At 38.6% G+C, this 20,051-nt stretch overlaps 1 protein-coding gene across 2 annotated transcripts in view; it reads right to left on the bottom strand.

The window, feature by feature from the left end:
- Positions 1-20,051, bottom strand: part of ENOX1 (ecto-NOX disulfide-thiol exchanger 1) — a 691,503-nt gene that overhangs the window by 99,666 nt on the left and 571,786 nt on the right. For both annotated transcript variants that reach the window (XM_073663900.1, XM_073663901.1), the window contains 2 exons: positions 18,907-19,013; positions 12,909-13,026 (listed from right to left, as the gene is read on the bottom strand). In XM_073663900.1, the coding sequence (XP_073520001.1) occupies positions 12,909-13,026; positions 18,907-19,013 (225 nt within the window). The remainder of the gene's footprint in view (positions 1-12,908; positions 13,027-18,906; positions 19,014-20,051) is intronic.

Genomic DNA, 20,051 nt, shown 5'->3' with positions numbered 1-20,051 from the left:
GAATTCCCCACAGAGAAGGCAGAGATGCTTCCTCCTGTGGACCCAGTGGTCATGTGATTGCTGGATCTAGGGAGGGAGCAGGAGCTGCTGCGCCCTAAAGACCCAGTCCTGGCTGCATTTCCACTGTAACTGGGGCTAATAAATCATTCCCAGTTACAGGAGAAATTAGGTATAAAAAAAAATATTTAGATATTGAAATGCCCCTTCCCCTTCACTCCCCCAAACACCTTACTGTGGGAACAATATGTGAAATGAAGGAAAAGTAAATAAATTAAAAAGCTGGTAAAAAAAAAAAAAAAAAAAGCCACTTTTAATCCAAATTGCAGTTACTAGTGCCACCCTGGTGAAAATAAATGTATCCAATGTATAAAAATAATTGATAATTAATTTTCAGGTTTTTTTTGTAACTCAAAAAAGGTGGACAAGCTCTTTATCGCTAAGAAGCAGGGGATTTTTTTTCCGCACTTTTGATTTTTCCTTCACCTTCTTTTAAGAGCCACATTTTTTTTCTATGGACAAATGTATGAGAGCTTGCTTTTTGTGGTGCAAGCTGTACTTTTAAATGATACTATTCATTATGCCATATAATATACTGAAAAACAGGAAAAAAATCCAAGTGGGATAAAATAGTGAAAAAAAATGTAATTCGACATTGTTTTTGGGTTCTGCTTTTACACATTTCTTGTGCAGTAAAATTAACTGGAAAAAATATCGTCTAGGTGAGTCTGGTGACAGAAATATCAAAAATGCATATATATTTTTATTGTTGATGAAATTTTGTTTAGACTATTATAAAAAAAAAAATATATATATATATATATATATATATATATATATATATTTATTTTACTTTTGTCATATTCCGAGACTTTGATGAGGACTTGTTGTTTGCACCTTAAGCTAGCGTTTTTATTGACTCCAATTTCATATATATGCTTTGATTGCTTATTATTACATTTTTATTTAAGGGAGGCAAGGTGACCCAAAAAAAAGAAAATGCTACTTTTTCCTCTTTATGATGTCTCTTTACTGTAATTCCATATTTTGATAAGTCAGACTTTTACTAATGTTGTGATACCAACTGTGTTTATTTCTTTCCATTACTTTTGAGGAGGAAAAATGTAGGTGATTTTAATTTCTATATTAATTTTGTTTATGTTTTTTAAAACTTTTTTTATTTATACATTATTAGTCCCTTTAGGGGACTTGCACTTGTGATTGCTTGATCATACCACATAAATACCACAGTACTGCAATATACAGTGCAAAACTTGGTCGCCTATGGCTGAGCTTCATAGTAGAATCATAGAATGGTAGAGTTGGAAGGGACCTCCTGGGTCATCTGGTCCAACCCCCTGCTCAAAGCAGGAATCACTAAATCATCTCAGACAGATATCTGTCCAGCCTCAGTTTGAAGACGTCCATTGAAGGGGAACTCACCACCTCTCGTGGCAGCCTGTTCCACTCAATGCTCAGCCTGTTCCACTCAAGTTTTTTCTAATATCTAATCTGTGTCTCCTCCCATTAAGTTTCATCCCATTGCTTCTAGTCTTTCCTTGTTCAAATGAGAATAAAGATGATCCTTCTACAATGTGACAGCCCTTGGGATATTCAACTATTAAGTCTACTCTCATTCTTCTTTTTTGCAAGCTAAACATTCCCAAATCCTGTAACCGTTCCTCATAGGACATGGTTTGCAGACCGGTCACCATTCTGGTCGCTCTTCTCTGAACTTGCTCCAGTTTGTCAATGTCTTTTCTAAAATGTGGTGCCAAAACTGGACGCAGTATTCCAGATGAGGTCTGACCAAAGAGGAGTAAAGTGCGATAATGACTTCACGTGATCTAGACTGTATGCTTCTGTTAATACATCCAAGAATTGTATTTGCCTCTTTTGCTGCTGCATCACACTGTTGACTCATGTTCAGTCTATGATCTATTAATATACCCAAGTCTTTTTCACATGTACTGTTGCTTAGCTCTATTCCTCCCATTTTGTATATGCTTTTTTCATTTTTATTGCCCAGATGTAGTACTTTGCATTTTTACCTGTTAAAAACCATTCTGTTAGTTGCTGCCCACTGCTCCAGTTTATTTAGGTCTTTTTGAATCCTCTCTCTCTCTTCTCTAGTGTTAGCTATCCCTCCTAGCTTTGTGTCATCAGCAAATTTAATCAGTTTACCCTCAATTCCTTCATCTAAATCACTGATAAAGATGTTGAACAATACAGGTCCCAGGACAGAGCCCTGTGGTACCCCACTTGAGACGTTCATCCAACTGGATGTGAAGCCATTTACGACCACTCTTTGAGTCCGATCACTTAGCCAGTTATGAATCCACCTAACAGTTGCCTTGTCCATTCCAAACGTGATCATTTTTTCAATAAGGATGGTGTGAGATACTTTGTCAAATGCTTTGCTGACGTCAAGATATACTATATCTACAGCATTTCCCTGACCCACCCAATCAGTGATTCTGTCATAGAAGGAGAACTGATATGACAGAGGTCTTCAGCAAGCCCCTGGCTGCCATGGTAACCCATCGGTGCATTGTAGGGGGTCGATGAGAGACGATGTGCGTGAGTACTGGCCCTCGTTCCATTTAAATGTATCTGTCAGAACTCCGCTTCGGCCACGGCTGTTAGAGACAGATGTCGGCTATGTAATATCGCCAGCATCAGCCTCATGCGGAGGGAGATGGTTAAAGGGTAACTGTATAACTGTATTCTGAACTAACTTTTCAGAGTAAGCTTTCTTGTGTATGTATTTGAGGAATAACGATATCTGGACTTTATATGTCTCAGAAACTAGAAAGGGGAGAACTGGTGAAAATATAGGACCTCTCTTAATTTACAATAGACTGTGAGCTGGGGGAAGGAGACTAGTCTTTAATTTTCTGGATGTGAATCAAGCGCTCATGTGAGGTAAAATTTGTGTCATAAAGCTCAGCAAGACCCACGTCAGCCTCTGCACATTTCCTCACTGTGCCCTTCACTACTCCTCCTCCTCCCCACTACCTTTTGCACTTCTGCATAGAGTATAATGGGCTGTCACATGACACCACAGTGAGCTGGAGGTCCATCTTGTCTGTGCAAGGCGGATTTCAGCTGTTTGATCATTGAATAACAAGTTCAAAAGGCAGGACAGAGAAAAAGGAAGCAGACTTCTCTGATAACATTATTATAACATTTCTTTTATTTGCCTATTCTGATTTATGTAAAGTTTGTTGAAAGTACAGTACCCAATTTAAACTCATTTAAAGATTTTTAAGATTTTTCTTTAACCACAACAAACGAAAAGTTAATGTAAAATATGTCTAATTAACAGAAAATGTAGTATTATATGCAATAATATATGGTCATCAATGACACTAAGTACATGAATATATAGAATAAAGAACCTTTATTGAACAAACGTTTGGTTGCATGCTGGCACTGTAGGAGACGGTTGCCCACACATAACTAAAAACCCATAAAAAGATATATAATAAAATGGAATATATATGTGAAGTCAACACTGTATATCATACATTACACTTTTAACCAAGGATAGAGGAGTGCAGAAATGGGTAGATAGGCAGCTGAGGTTAATTAAAGGTGAAGGTCTGTGCACATATGTGGTTGGTTCACCTACACATATTGATGTGCTTAAATAATAAGCTATTGAGGCTAACACCTAGTATACAGGCACTACATGTACAGTATATAAAATATTTCAATATTAATGTCTGTTAGGTATCAGACAGTGCTAATGTATACTAGGTACAAACAAAGAACTTCAGTAGAATCCACAAGAAAATAATGAATTAGTCACAGAAATCACCAGTTATATCTATAAGATCAGAGACGTAGATGCCTATCTACTCATTTCTGCACTTGATATTATCCTTGGTCCAAAGTGTAATGTATGATATACAGAGTTAACTTTACATATATATTCCATTTTATTATATATCTTTTTATGATTTTATTTTCTATGTGGGCACCCGTCTCCTACAGTGCCATCATGTAACAAAACGTTTGTTGGATGAAGGTTTTTTATTTTATATATTCATGTACCGTATATACTCAAGTATTATTTGTGCTGAAAAAGCCCCCCTCAGCTTATACTCAGGTATATACCCGAGTATATATAAATTCCGTTGATGGATAGTGGGGGGGGGATGTGCAGCGGTGGAGGAGGGGTTTGCGGCAGCATAGGAGTGGGCACGGTCAGAAGGAGCTGCGGCTCAGTGCTCCTCCGTGCCCGCTGCTAAAGAGAAAGGAATATTCCCTCTTCTCCACGCCCATGGGAATATTCATTTCCCTTTAGCTGCGGGCACGGAGGAGCGATGAGACGCAGCTCCTGCTGACCGTGCCCACTACTAAAGAGACTGCATATTCTCTCCTCTCCACGCCCATAGTCCCAGAGTGGAGAGGAGTGAATCTGTCGGCAGCAGCAACTCACAGCAGTGTCTGAGAACGTGAGCTGCGCCTCAGGTGCTGCCATGAGCTGATGCAGACAGGACGCAACGCTGGAGCAGAGGTGAGGAAGGAGGTAAGTATAAGTGTATATTTTTTTAACTTTGCCATACATACCAGGATTAGGGGATGATGAGGCCATACATACCAGGATTAGGGAATGAGGAGGCCATACATACCAGGATTAGGGGATGAGTGGGCCATGCATACCAGGATTAGGGGATGAGGAGGCCACGCATACCAGGAATGGGAATGAGGAGGCCATGCATACCAGGAATGGGAATGAGGAGGCCATGCATACCAGGAATGGGAATGAGGAGGCCATGCATACCAGGAATGGGAATGAGGAGGTCATGCATACCAGGAATGGGAATGAGGAGGCCATGCATACTAGGATTGGGGATGAGGGGGCAATACTTACCAGGATGGGGAAAATTTACCAGTAGCTGCTCCATTTTCCACCCTAGGCTTATACTCGAGTCAATACCTTTTCCCAGTATTTTTGTGGTAAAATTAGGTACCTCGGCTTACACTAGGTTGGCTTATACTCGAGTATATACAGTACTTAGTAGAACTGATGACCATGTATTTCGGTGTTTCTCTTATTTATTCTTGTTTATTTCCGAATGGTCTTACACTTACTTTCCTACCAGATATATGCTTGTATAACTAATCTTGTATTCCATTCATGTCATTCAGCTCTCTTACACAAATTGTATATATAATCTGTGTAGTCTGGAACTAGTAATCATTATATGGAATAAACAAAGCTTTATGTATATACATTCATTTTTTGGAATATTTCAGTAGGTGCCGTTTCTGCCATTCTTACAGGTTCATTCCACTTAAAAATGACCATACAGCCTTGGCCTAGAAGTAATAAATTGATATATCCACGTAAACTACGACTTTTATTGTACAACGGTGGGACTGACATGAAAATGCTGCCGTAAGAGGCTCAATAAATTTCATGTAAAGAATGGAAGCAAAAAAAAAAGGCTTGATATACAGTATCACTTCCAGATGAATTTTGGGTGGGCTAAAAATTAGATTCAAACGAATGCTCGAGATCCAAGAAGCCTTAGCAGTCTCACAATGGCATCTGTCACTTTACTTACAAATCCCAAGATCTATAGTTTTGTGAGGCCCCATATGAAATGACAAGTCAACTATATGAAAGTATTATATAGCAGAAAAATTAGCTTAATGAAGGATCTATTATTAAATGTAGGCCAATAAAACCTGTATAATTATATAAAAATAAATCTGTACTACATCTCCTACATAATCCACATATAAAAAAAGACTGCTAAACTGTACAGCACTGAACACCTTCTGTGATAGTGTAATACAGAGTTTTACCCAGAGTTTAAAAGGGATTTGTATCCCTCAATCCACCTATATCAGGAATTGTATTGACTTTATGAGAATTAAAATAAAGAGATGATACAAAAACATGCAATAGTATTACAGGCTATTATTGACTTCACGAGTGATCCAGATCCCTGGGGTAATTGTGTTCCTCAAGAAAACATTTCCATCTAGGAAACAACAATTCCATCTTATCTCTAACAGGGTTGTGCACATAATTTAGCACCAGAAAGCACCTGAAGGCGTACAAAATATAATAGAGCAATACAAATCAGAGGACAGTCAGCAAAAAGCAAATTCTCTTGTACCTTTATGCACTCTTTCACATCACTGCAGCGGCCTCAGGCTAAACTACGACTTTTATTTGCTTCACAAGTTTATATCGTCAGAAAATGAACGAATGTTATTGTATTTTTTTGGAATTGTTTATTTTTAATTCACAATCTTTATAAAAACAAAAAAATTTGTAATTCTGCTGGAATTTTTACACTGACCACTGAGGGTATTTAAATGGAATCCGTCAGCAGGTTTTTGCCATGTATTTTGTAGACAGCAGATGATAGAGGCTGAAACACAAAATTCTGGGATGTGTCATTTGTCAAAGTGCGTGTTGTAGTTTACTAACTGTGAAGGATTTATCACTAAGAGATTAACATCGTCAGACTAGTCCAGCAACTAAGCTCTTTACTGTCTATGGACTTTATACACTGAGAGCCTGGTGTGGGTGTGGTTAGCTTTCTCAGCTCTGCTTCATGTTACATCTAAGAACTCTGATTGTGTCAGAACGGCTGCACCCAGTAATCTAAGTGATACAGCGTTGGATTCAGCTCCTCTTTGACTACATCAGGCTGCTCTCAGATGAAGCAGCAAAATCCTGCTAACAGATTCCCTTTTAGGCTACGTTTCCACGATGGGCTTTTGACGCTGCATATTTCTGCTGCGTCAAAAATGCAGCATCTTACAGTTGCAGCAGAGTGGATGGGATTTATAGAAATCTTGCGCCCTCTGTGATTTTTTTTTCTTTACTCAGCATAAACTGACCCGCGCTGTGTGTTTCAAATCCGCAGCATGTCACTCTCTCCTGCAGATACGCGAATATTCCCCATAGACTTCATTAGATGAGGAAAATTTGCAGGTAAAAAACGCATGTAATCTGCACTTAAGTATATCAATAAAGTTTTGTCAAAGCAAAATACCAGGAAGTATCACCAACGAAGAAGCTTTATTTAAAACATGATACACCAAAAAGAGACAAAAAACACAGAGGTAAAAAAATAGGAAATTGCATGTTAAAAAAAACGCAATGAAAAAACGTAACCTAGTTTAAATAATGAGTGCAGAAATGGTGCACAAATTCTGCAGCATCAAAAACTCACCAAAATCTCATCGTGGGGACGTAGCCTTAAATTCATACTTACTGTACATTCTAGAAGAGTTTACAGCAGTTTCATTATCATCAGAGGCAGCAGTATAATTACATATAACACCTTTAATACTCCACTGATAACGCCAGATACACCAATCACAGCTGACCCTGCTCCTCATTCTTTCACAATGACCTTTGCATACGCTCATTAGATGATTCAATACAAAAGATACAGTCAGCCTGCTCATGTGGATTTCCTGAAACAAGAAGTCCAATGTCTAAAAAATGCCTTTGTGGTCAGTGTGAAAATTCCAGGATTTCTAATTATTATTTTTAATAAAGATTGTGACGTGGGGAAAAAACATTGCAAAGAAAATAAAAACATTTAAATAAAATCCTGATTTAAACAAGAGGTCATTTTATAATCACATATTCCAATTAAATGTTCTTCTTACCCCAATGTCATGTCACATAATGTCAAATGAAGAGGGGAAAAATAACTAGCTTTAAATCCATGTCCTCAAAGTAAGAAGAAAGTAATTCATTCTTTTTAAGTGGAGCCAACATTAAAGGGGTTGTCCAGTACTTTTAAAAATATGCCAATATGTTTTAATGCTAAATAGATAAAGCTTCTTTCTAATTGCCTCCTGGTGCCGTTTCTGCCTGTGAGCATATCTATCAGTGGTCGCTCACAGGCATCACGTGACCCCCCGCTGACGTCACGGCAAGTGAGGCGTGACTCAGCGTCGGGGTCCCCGCGGTGGCTGCTGGGTTGTGGGCGGGGTTATTCCCTGCATCACACCCAGCATCCACCACGCGCTTTCCCAATGAATGGGGAGAGGGAGAGCGCGCGGTGGATGCCGGGTGTGACGCGCGGGGTAACCCCGCCCACAACCCAGCAGCCAACGGTGGAATCCGGAAGAGGGACCCATCGGTCCTCTGTCAGCGGATGTCAGAGCCGGCTGCAGCCGAGGGTCATGTGATGCCTGTGAGCGGCCAGTCATAGCGCCGCTCACAGGCAGAAACAGCACCAGGACGTAATTAGAAAGAAGCTTATATTTATCATTAAAACACATTGGCATATTTTTAAAGTACTGGACAACCCCTTAAATTTTCATTTTGTGGAAAACTTCAACACAGAAATTGACATGTTGGGCAAATTTGAAATTGTCAGCAAGTCAATTTATATTGTGGATTCCACCTTTTGCAGAGCATTAGGTGGAAATAATGCAAAATCACACACTATACATTTACCCTATGTGAGCATTTCCATGAGGCCACGGCCCCACTATCAGTATTTGGTCAGTATTTTTTCTCAAGAGTGGGAGCCAAAAATGTATAACAGAAACAAGTGCACCACTTCTGTATTTATCACCCACTCCTGGTTTTGGCTTCGACTCCTGAGAAAAAATACTGACCGCATACTGACCAAATACTGATTAGTGGGGCCGTGGCCTTAAAGTGAACCTTTCACCAGGTTTGTCCCATACAAGGCAAGGTCAGTACCTTTCAGCCCGGATATACACCATTCTAATATGCTGTATATATGCCCTCAACTCAGCCAGCAAGACAAGAAAAACACCTTTTATAATAATCTATGGGGCAGTCTGGTCCAATGGGCGTCGCTGTCTTTGTCTGGTGCCTCCTCTCTTTTTGCGATCGCCGCCCTCCTTCTTGCTTTGTGTGGATGACTTGTCTTACGTCCTCCACACAGAGTCCCCTACATCGCGCAGGCGTACTTCTCTACGCCCTGCTGAGGGCAGAGCAAAGTACTGCAGTGCTCATGCACAGGAAAAGGCCAAAGGGCCCCAGGACAGTGAGCATGCGCCGGCACTATTTGGCCTTTTCTTACGCATGCACACTGCAGTACTTTGCTCTGCCCTCGACAGGGCATAGAGAAGTATAGAGTGTGCGCCAAAAAACATGAAGGACTCCCAGACTATGAGAAATAAGATTCTCTGGTCTGATGAGACGAAGATAGAACTTTTTGGTGATAATTCTAAGCGGTATGCGTGGAAAAAAACAGGCACTGCTCATCACCTGCCCAATACAATCCCAACAGTGAAACATGGTGGTGGCAGCAGCATGCTACGGGGTGTTTTTCAGCTGCAGGGACAGGACGACTGGTTGCAATTGAAGGAAACATGAATGCGGCCAAGTACAGAGATATCCTGGATGAAAACCTCTTCCAGAGTGCTCTGGACCTCAGACTTAGCCAAAGGTTCACATTCCAACAAGACAATGACCCTAAGCACACCGCTAAAATAACAAAGGAGTGGCTTCAGAACAACTCTGTGACCATTCTTGATGGGCCTAGCCAGAGCTCTGACCTAAATCCAATTGAGAATCTCTGGAGAGACCTGAAAATGGCTGTCCACTAACGTTCACCATCCAACCTGACGGAACTGGAGAGGATCTGCAAGGAAGAATGACAGAGAATCCCCAAATCCAGGTGTGAAAAACTTGTTGCATCATTCCCAAGAAGACTCATGGCTGTACTAGGTCAAAAGGGTGCTTCTACTCAATACTGAGCAAAGGGCCTGAATACTTATGACCATGTGATATTTAAGTTTTTCTTTTTTAATAAATTTGCAAAAATTTCTACATTTCTGGGTTTTTTTCAGTCAAGATGGGGTGCATAGTGTACTTTAATGAGAAAAAAAATGAACTTTTTAGAATTTACCAAATGACTGCAATGAAGCAAAGAAGGAAAAATTAAAAGGGGTCTAAATACTTTCCGCACCCACTGTATATAACAGTCCCCAAGTGCCTCGTTGTCCCACTGCAACTGTGCAATGCGGTCACACATCCCGACAATTGTCTTAGCTATACATGGTTATCTGGTTTGTCTGTGCATTTTCAATGTGTGACATTGTTCCAATACAATGGTATTATCTCCATAACACTGCATTGTTAATTTTACTCCAGGACAGCCAAAAAGTATATTTTAACAGCGTGTCAGAATGAAATACTAGGAGCGTTGATAAAATGACAGTAAAATACATGTAAATTTAGATTGCTGTCACAAGTGGCTGCCTGGCTCTGTGAAGATGTGACGTGGCGGTAGCATTTTCCATAGCAACTTTGTCTCTTATTGCATTAAAAAAATGCTTCTGTGTCCTAAAAGCCTGTTAAGAAAAAGGGATTACATCAATCCTCCTATGTAATGATCCTACATAAAACCTTATCAGTCTGAAAACATAACAAAATGTAATCTATATAATTGCATTGGCGCTGCAGAATTACAGCACTGGATCCCGCTACCTCCCAACCTCAATGTAATGGGAATGATCAGACTTTCACTGCTATTCTTCTCAATTGCCTCATTGCAAGAGTCATTTTAGTAATATGTGAAATGAGCTCAGTGTATTATATATATGCTGCCTTATCACATATTATCTGCACTATGACTTAGAAAAGTAATCAGATGACTGCATACAGTTCATCTAAAGCCATTGTGAAACTGTAATGCACTGATGAGGTATTGCAGAGCTATATTAATACCACAGTAAGTTTCATCAAATAATCAAATACAAAGGCCTTGCAAGGGCAAGCAATGTATCAGCGCCCGGTAAGATACTCAGCGACACCGTTATAATCATCTCCTTTATTTAAGTTATGATTTTCGATCCGGCAGCTGAAAAGGACAAATAAATTAAAAAAGGGAAATTAAACAGCTTCAACCTCTACAGCTTTATATACCAAGTAAATGCCACTTTCCTGAAATTACTATAAAGTGTCATAGGATTTATTATGAGATCAGGTCCAGGATAACTAGACCGTTATTTCTGAGACCAAATGCCCAGCTCAATAAAATAATAAATATCCTATCCTTCAACTGTGACATTAAATAGGTATTCCCATCTCATACATGTATGGCATATCCGTGAGGTGTGCCATAAATATATGACAGATGTTGGTCCCGCCATTAAGACCCCCTTCTTTCAAGACCATGGCACCAATGCAAGCTGCAGTAATTGGAGGTGGTTGGAAGTTCTATACAAATGAATAGCCATGCATATGAATGACATGGCCTTGTTCTCAACATAGATACGAGTCACATCTGTGGGCCCGTATCTATCAGACACTTATGGTATGGAGTGTGGATATGACAAAAATAAAAATGTACGAGATGGGAATGCCCTTTTACCAGAAAAGATTCCATCCAGCTGTAATAATATACATAATCTTTATTTTATGTGTCTTTTAAAGGAGCTTAAATGTATATGAGGGTCCCACCAATGGGACCAGTATCTATCTTGAGAATGAGGCACGGTTGAGACCTCCTTTTAGGAGCGAATTGGTCCAAATTCCCATAGAAATTAATGGGAACTCAGAACACCTCTCCACTGAAAAGAGTGACCAACAGGTAGGTATATATGCCCAAGATAGATGCAGGTCCCATTGGTTGGACTCAGGTCTACTATAAACATGCAGGTCCCACTGGTTGGACTCACTTCTACTATAAACATGGAGGTTCCATTGGTTGGACTCACATCTACTATAAACATGCAGGTCCCATTGGTTGGACTCATGTCTACTATAAACATGCAGGTCCCACTGGTAGGACTCACGTCTACTATAAACATGCAGGTCCCACTGGTTGGACTCACGTCTACTATAAACATGCAGGTCCCACTGGTTGGACTCACGTCTACTATAAACATGGAGGTCCCACTGGTTGGACTCACATCTACTATAAACATGCAGGTCCCACTGGTTGGACTCACATCTACTATAAACATGGAGGTCGCATTGGTTAGACTCACGTCTACTATAAATATTCAGGTCCCATTAGTTGGACTCACGTCTACTATAAACATTCAGGTCCCATTGGCTAGACTCACGTCTACTATAAACATTCAGGTCCCATTGGTTGGACTCACGTCTACTATAAACATGCAGGACCCACTGGTTGGACTCACGTCTACTATAAACATGCAGGTCCCACTGGCTGGACTCACGTCTACTATAAACATGGAGGTCCCACTGGTTGGACTCACATCTACTATAAACATGGAGGTCCAATTAGTTGGACTCACTTCTACTATAAACATGGAGGTCCCATTAATTGGACTCACGTCTACTATAAACATGGAGGTCCAATTAACTGGACTCACGTCTACTATAAACATGGAGGTCCCATTGGTTGGACTCACGTCTACTATAAACATTCAGGTCCCATTGGTTGGACTCACATCTACTATAAACATGGAGGTCCCACTGGTTGGACTCACATCTACTATAAACATGGAGAACCAATTGGTTGGACTCACGTCTACTATAAACATTCAGGTCCCATTGCTTGGACTCACATCTACTATAAACATTCACATCCCATTGGTTGGACTCACGTCTACTATAAACATGGAGGTCCCATTGGTTGGACTCACATCTATTATAAACATGCAGGTCGCATTGGTTGCACTCATGTCTACTATGGATTTGCAATTAATGTATGAGATGTGAATATCCCTTTAACTGCTTCTATTACAGCTCATGTAATCACCCAAGGGTGTAGGCAGAGAGGACACAGATATAACAAGCATGACAAGACTTTTACAGAACTGGAACAAAGTGCAGATTTATGGAGGTAAACATTATACATACAGATTCTGAAAGATCCTAATATATTAATTTTAGACTTGAAGCATGCATTAAAAAAACAATTATCAAAAATGTGAGTTTTTATGCAGTTTGTACGTCTCCTCACCTGAATCTTCCACTCTGGCTTTCTTGCTGGGAACATCACAGCTGTCATCATCAGACATTTCCATTTCCTCTTCTCGTCGAATCCCCATTAGCTGTTCACTTTGTGCATTTCGTAATTCCTGTAAAGAAAGATAAAATACAGGCGCAAATAATAAAATCAAACTTACACAGAAGTGTTCTAAAAGTCATGTTTTTATCAGTGATTCATTGGCATATAACTATTGCGACGGCTCTTCCTGGAAGTTTTGCTTCGCTGATTTCTCGCATTATATCTACTCAACTATGAGCATTGCAAACAATTGCCACTACTAATGGGCTGGAAAAGAGCTAGTTAGCAGGACAACAACTCTTATGAAAAAAAAGGAACAAAAGGCCCATGCACTTCCATAGTGTATAGACAAAGGTAGAACTGGAAAAATTCTAATCTTAAGGTAGGGGCTTTACCAAAAATGCTCTCTCCCAAACCGGTAACTGTTCATAAACATGAAGCGTTTGATCCCTGTTGGAAGACACAATGGCAACTCCCCTCTCTAAAGGCCCCCATACATTTTGATTAAAGTCGACTGAAATCACAGATTTTGTATGTATGGCAGCCTAATGTCTCCCCCGCCTCCTCAACAAATGATACTGGGGAAAAAGGCATCGGCTTTTCCCTTCTCCCCATTTAAAACACAAATGCTTGGCTCATCAATCATTCTTGTATATACAGTAGAGTCAGGAAAGGTAGATATTGTCCAAATGAGTACTTGACCAACACCTATCTGGGAATCTGAAATCAATGCAGCATGAAACTAAAACTACTAAAATAAAGAAGGCCAAATACAATGGACATGTTCAATCTCTGTAGATACAACTGAATGTTACCTACTAACCAAAACAAATGACTATATCACCATGTACAATCTGTATGGGAAAATCTAACTATATAGGATTTTTAATCTTCGGTGTAGAAAAAAAACTGTCTGTTTGGCTTGCTTTTAATTCATCCCAACCTCATGAAGACAGCACTAAAGCAAATGGACCCATTAAAGAGGTTGTCAATAATTAAAAAAAAAGGTTTTTTTAATCCAGAAAAAGTGCAATAATTGATATTTAGCTTTGTCTTATACTGGAGCTCTTCCTTTACTTGAATGAGACCAATTTAAAATATTGAGCACAGCCCATGGAAAAGTGGGGCGCAGTTTCAAACTAAAACATTACCTTTTTTAAATATACTTTAAAGGGAATCAGTCAGTAGGATGAACCCTCCTTAGCCATCTATATGGAGATAGGTCAAAAGGAAGCTGAATAAAATGATACCTTGATATCAGCGATCCAATGTCTTATTTCAGAAAAATCCATGTTGTTCCATTAAAGAAATGTAAACAGTATAGCTCAGGAGAGCAGACTGTCAGTCATTACATGTCTCATAGTGGTAACGCCCATTTAAAATAATCTCTGGAGGCAGATTCTCAGGGAGATCAGTGACCGGCTCATAGATTTTAACAGCTCATTCACATATTAAGAAAAGCATGGATTTCTCTAGAATAAGACATCGGATTATAGATAATAATAATCATTTTTATTTATATAGCGCCAACATATTCCGCAGCACTTTACAATTAAGCGGGAACATGTACAGGCAATAAATTCAATACAATTTAAGACAGTTTAAACAGTTACATTAGGAGTGAGGTCCCTGCTTGCAAGCTTACAATCTACAAGGAAAAGGGGGGGGACACAATAGGTGGACACAATAGGTGAAAAGTGCTTGTTATTTCAGGTCTGGCAATTATAATAAATAGGGATTTTCATATAAAGCTGTATGATCCGGTCATCATGCAGTATGTTTAAATGCAATACTCAAGTACTGAGTGCAGTTATCGTGTGCATGGAGGGTGTGGAGACAGATGAAGATTAGGGATAGATATCAAGGTATCATTTTATTCAGCTTCCTATGACCTTTATGGCCATATAGAGGGCTTAGGAGGGTTGATCCTACTGACAGATTCCATTTAAACAACCCCTTTTAATTTACCTATCAGCTTGAATAAAATTAAGTCAACATTTGATATCTAATATGACTGTTTAGGAATGTGCGTCAATTATCTAAAAAAAAAATTATAACTAAATTGAAAACCATTAATAACCCTCAAAAAGCCGCTATCCTTTCAAAAGTGAAAACTAAGTTCACAGGAAGTTGTCAAAGCAGTCTCTTGATACAGTGATATACTTTTAATGAATTGCCTTAGCTTTTCAGAGAAGTATCACTGCTTTAGAAAGATGCAAGAAGACACATGAAGTGGACTGTGAGGAATGCTGTCCATAAAGTAAAGCAACCGGGCAGACATAATGCAGTGGCTTCTCTTTCGAAGACACGAAGAAACAGAAAGCTGATAGCATCTCATTTGCTCCTAATAATGCTGCCAGCTTTAATGTAGGAATGCAGCATGCAGCTTTTCACCTTGTTGACATCTAATTTTTCTACTGACAAAGGGTTCATTCCCCGGAGAGACTTGCAGTTTGGCATCTTTTAAGTCACGTGAGGAGAATACACAATACGCTCCACATATAGCTTTCATTATGTGACAAATGTCACAGAAATTCCCATGAAAAATGCAGAAGGTGCTCCCACAGGACGTATTCCTGTTATTCAGTGAACACTGCGAGAGAAGGCTCTAATGAATGTTCAAAGGCCTATTAAATGGCATCTTGAGGAACAGAGGCCTGAAGCCCTAGTCTTCCTAAAATAAATGTAGCAAATGGAATTTTCCTGAAATATCAGCTCGTCTTATTTGCTGAATTCCCTTCAAAAGAAAATTGAGGTTTAATAATTGATAACTGAATAGAAGGTTGTATGCAAAGCTGGAATCAAAAAGATAAAAATACCATTGTGATTTCAGACACACATTTTCCTTATCTCGGTTCGACAATACGGTCAATAAAAAAAAAGCAAAAAGGACGTTTCTTACCATTTCAACGGGAAGTGCACTAAAAACAACCATGACTTTGGGCAATTCATATTTATATATAAAAATATTTTATTTGAATTACTGTCTCATGTTGATGTCCTTAAGCTTTTAATGTATAATTGATCATTCAGAAATTCATCTCTAAGGGCTTCTCAATGTGATATATGGGAAACAAATGTTACTTTCTTCTTTTTGGTGGGGGGGAGAACAACAGACAAAAATAGAAAAAACATCTAAGAGATTAAATGGTTAAAAGGTTAATACATTTTACCCATTCAATAGCTCTTTGTGTGAAGCCATGAATATAAATATTCTCTAACTGTAAGATGGTGCAATGGTAGAGCATGAACCACTATGATAAATCTGGAGTATTTTATTCTCTTTGCTCCCGGCCTGCTTTTTCGGTTTTTCCTTGCCCTATTCCAAGAGACATAACTTTTTTATTTTTCTGTCAACACAGAGATTTAAGGGTTTGTTTTTATGTGGCACAAGTTGTAGTTTTGAGTGACGTCATTCAATTTAGCACATAATGTACTGATGAACAGGAAAAAGAGTTCTAAATGGGATGAAACGGTGAAACATAAAAAGTCCGCCATGCTTTTTTTGGCGTTTCGTTCTTATGCCATTCATCGAATGGTAAAAACGACTTAAAACAATGATTGTCCAGGTCAATACGATTACGGTCAATAAGTTTGTATATATATTAAAAAAAAATCCTGTAACATTTTTATTTTTCTGTCAGGGCTTTGTTTGAGCTCGTTTTTTTGAGTGGCGAGCTGATGTTTTCATTGATACAATTTTGATGTACATATGATATTTTGATTGTTTTTTATTGTATTTTTTACAGAAGTGACCGAAAAAATGGAATTTTGGAGTTTCAATTTTTTTCTTCTCCTTACGGAGTTTACTGTATAGGTTAATTAAAATAATATTTTGATACATGGACCTTTGCGTATAGGTTAATTAACATAATATTTTGATACATGGACCTTTGCGGGCATGGCGATACCAAATAGATTTGATTTTTTAATTTCTATAATTTTAAGGGAGGGTGATTCAATTTTTATTTTATATTTTTAAAACATTTTTTTATTTTTTACTTTATTTTTCACTTTCGTTAGCATACATTAACTATATGCTGCAACACATTATAATATTACAGTGGCTACAAGATGGTAGTCACAGGGGCCTTCAGCAGGCCCCGGAGCGTTGAGCCCTCTCCTCACTTGCAGACACTGACACGAATGTATAGTTACACCCATATGCGCCAAGACTACTTAGTCTAAGTTTACACCATCTATTAGGCGACAATTGAGATCATTATTATTAATTGAGATCAAATGCTAGACCACTCACCCTTTCCTCTAAGCTCCTTTGTCAAACAAAGGTCAAAAAGTGTCTAAAATACACAATACAAGTCATGAAAGACAATTTGTTTTTGTATTGCTATAGATAAAACTCTAAGTGATTTCATTCTATATTAAGATTATCTGGGGCAAGTGAATACTACTAGGAACAATGTAGATCTGACGACGAAACCTTCCATCACGGGAATGAAGGGGCCAATGTTCTCCGACATTCACAGTGCCACGCAGAACACTGCATAGCAGTCCCATTAGGATGAATTCGTAGATTATGGAAATACTGCAGAATTTTTTTTTTTATAGCAAATCAGCAGTGGGAAATTTCAAAGACAGGTGAATGAGATTTTAACAAATTCTATCTACTTGCTGAAGACATTTTCTGTGCAGAAATTGACCTTCTGTTGAGTGCACGTTATTAAATCCGCGGCATCTTCAACTTGTGTTGTGGATTGAGCATGGATTTGTTGTGGATTTTCACCTATTGACTTCAATGTTAAAAACTGAAATCAAGCCTGCGGATCTGCAGCAAAATCCACAAGTGCAGATTTTAAACCAACTAGTTGTTTTTCGGCATTCACTGCAGAAGCTTTCCTTTGCAAATCTAAATCATGTGAACACTAATAGCTCCCTGCACAATGCCTAGTCTGTTATGGTATGGTGCGGGGACAATTCAAAAGGAGCTGTGGAGGAACCCCAATGTTCAAGTGAAGGCACATACTGGAGATAGTAAATCCTTCAAGAAGAGAGAAACAATTGAATTCTATGTGTGTTACAAAAAAATAAAAATAAATCAAAGTTAAAATATAAAAACAATTCAACAAAATCAAAAGACGTACTTACTTGTTAAAATTCGGGTTCAAAGTTAAAGCAGTTGCTGAACAAGAAATGGAAACTGGGTGACCGTAAAAAGTAAAGCGTATAACGAAATACACTCAAATTTGTTAACGTGACGGCTAATTAAACCACATGCATTCACAGACATATGCAGATGAAACACTAGAGAGAAAAAGATACGTAATAACCATAACAAACATGCATAAAAAGTTGCAGACTCACCAATGGGGTGTGGGGTGAGGCACAATTAAATTGTAACCAAAAAAAGCTCCTAAATTAAAATATTAACATTCTGTATTGTGATGTACTATTCTTTAGTACATCACAATACAGGGCTAATAATAATGTGATGCCTCTCAATAGTGTTAGTATTAGCAAAGTACAAATTGATGATTTTAGTGTATGAAAGACACCATCTACGTCGCTTATTTTTTTTATATTCTATTGTAAAAAAAAAGAAAATTAATCACCGATTTCAATTAAAAAAATGTAATAAAAATAGGCGAGATTGCACCTTTAAGAATCTGCATATGTTTGTATTGTTATCATCCAGAAATTTACCATAACATTATTGACTTTTGCATAAGCATCCGGTCTCAGGCATACAGTAAAAAGGTTTTAAGGTGGTCTCACAAACCTGGTACTCCACAGAAGTTTAAGTAACTGGGTCTTCAGGTTGTCACCCAACAGAAAAAAATACATCTCATGTCATGATAATGTGCAGAGCATTAAATAAATGCTTTAAACCCACCTTCATTTCCTACTGAACCAAACACTCCTCATTCACCCCAGAAATGTTCACTTCGTGAATGATGAAAGCGATGGATATAATGGTAACAAAGACACCCACCTCACAGTGCTTCCGCCAAATGTCAATATTCTTGCGCTGGGCTTTGGAGAAATGGTCCCATGCTTTTTGTCTGGAGGAAGCGTTGAAAACGGCCACAATCTGCTCAACTTCAGTGAACAAGGAAGTCAAACAAGACAAGCAATTTATGTTGTGGTCATTCCATAGAAGGCAAAATAAAGACGCATGCGGGTCCTATGGATCAAGCATCTAAACTTCATCCATAGTCACCCAAGTCATGTGTCTTTTGTACTTACATGGTCTTATTGTTGATACTGTGTCGCTCAAGCGTCCAATACTTTCATTTACATACACTTAAACACTTCACATCAAAATCTTCTAAACAGTAATTAGTTACAGAAGGAAGTCTCATTAATTAATAAGAGTCAAGTGGAGTGACATTCATTTAATCAGTACTTTCCATATTATAACATTGACAGCATTTGCCCTCATTAGAAAAAATATTTCTTTAATTCTCTGCAGACATTGAACTAGAATGTGTCTGAAATGTGCTACATTTTGAATGTCTACTATAATATAAATTTCAACATTTCTGCCTGACAAAACGCTTAAAAACAGTGTTAAAAATTAGAGCTATCCTAGTTATTTAAAGCTTTCCATCACTCAGGCTCAAAGTTACAAACGTGCTACTTTTTAATGTCTAATGTAATAAACCCATTTCAGGCTATGTGCCCACGATGCAGAAATGCTCTGGATTTTTCCTGAACGTTTCAGCATCTCCCTGGCAGAAAAAACACATGCGGATTGTACATTACATTTTTTCCTGCACAAGCGTTTGTCACGTGTTTTGCACATGCGATTTCGCATGCGGGTTGTCAAGTACTTTCCAAGCGATTTTAGCATCACTTGGAAAAGTGCTTGACAACTTGGTCACACTATATAAATCCATGCAACCGGCATGGATTTTATATAGTGTGACCAAGTTAGTTAAAAAAAGAATAAAAATAGTAAAAAATAAAAAAAAAAACATTATACTCACCTTCCGATGGCCCCCGGTCTCCTTCTCCGGTCTTCCCGGTGGTGTAAAAGGACCTTCTATGACATCATTTAGTCATGTGACAGGTCACGCGCCCGCCGACGTCAGCAGTCACGTGACCTGTCACATGACTAAATGACGTCATGGAAGG

This window comes from Phyllobates terribilis, unplaced genomic scaffold (genome assembly GCF_046119375.1).
Source record: "Phyllobates terribilis strain yellow unplaced genomic scaffold, ASM4611937v1 Scaffold_2__4_contigs__length_985480577, whole genome shotgun sequence".
NCBI lineage: Eukaryota > Metazoa > Chordata > Amphibia > Anura > Dendrobatidae > Phyllobates > Phyllobates terribilis.
This window is presented reverse-complemented; position numbering and strand designations above follow the sequence as displayed.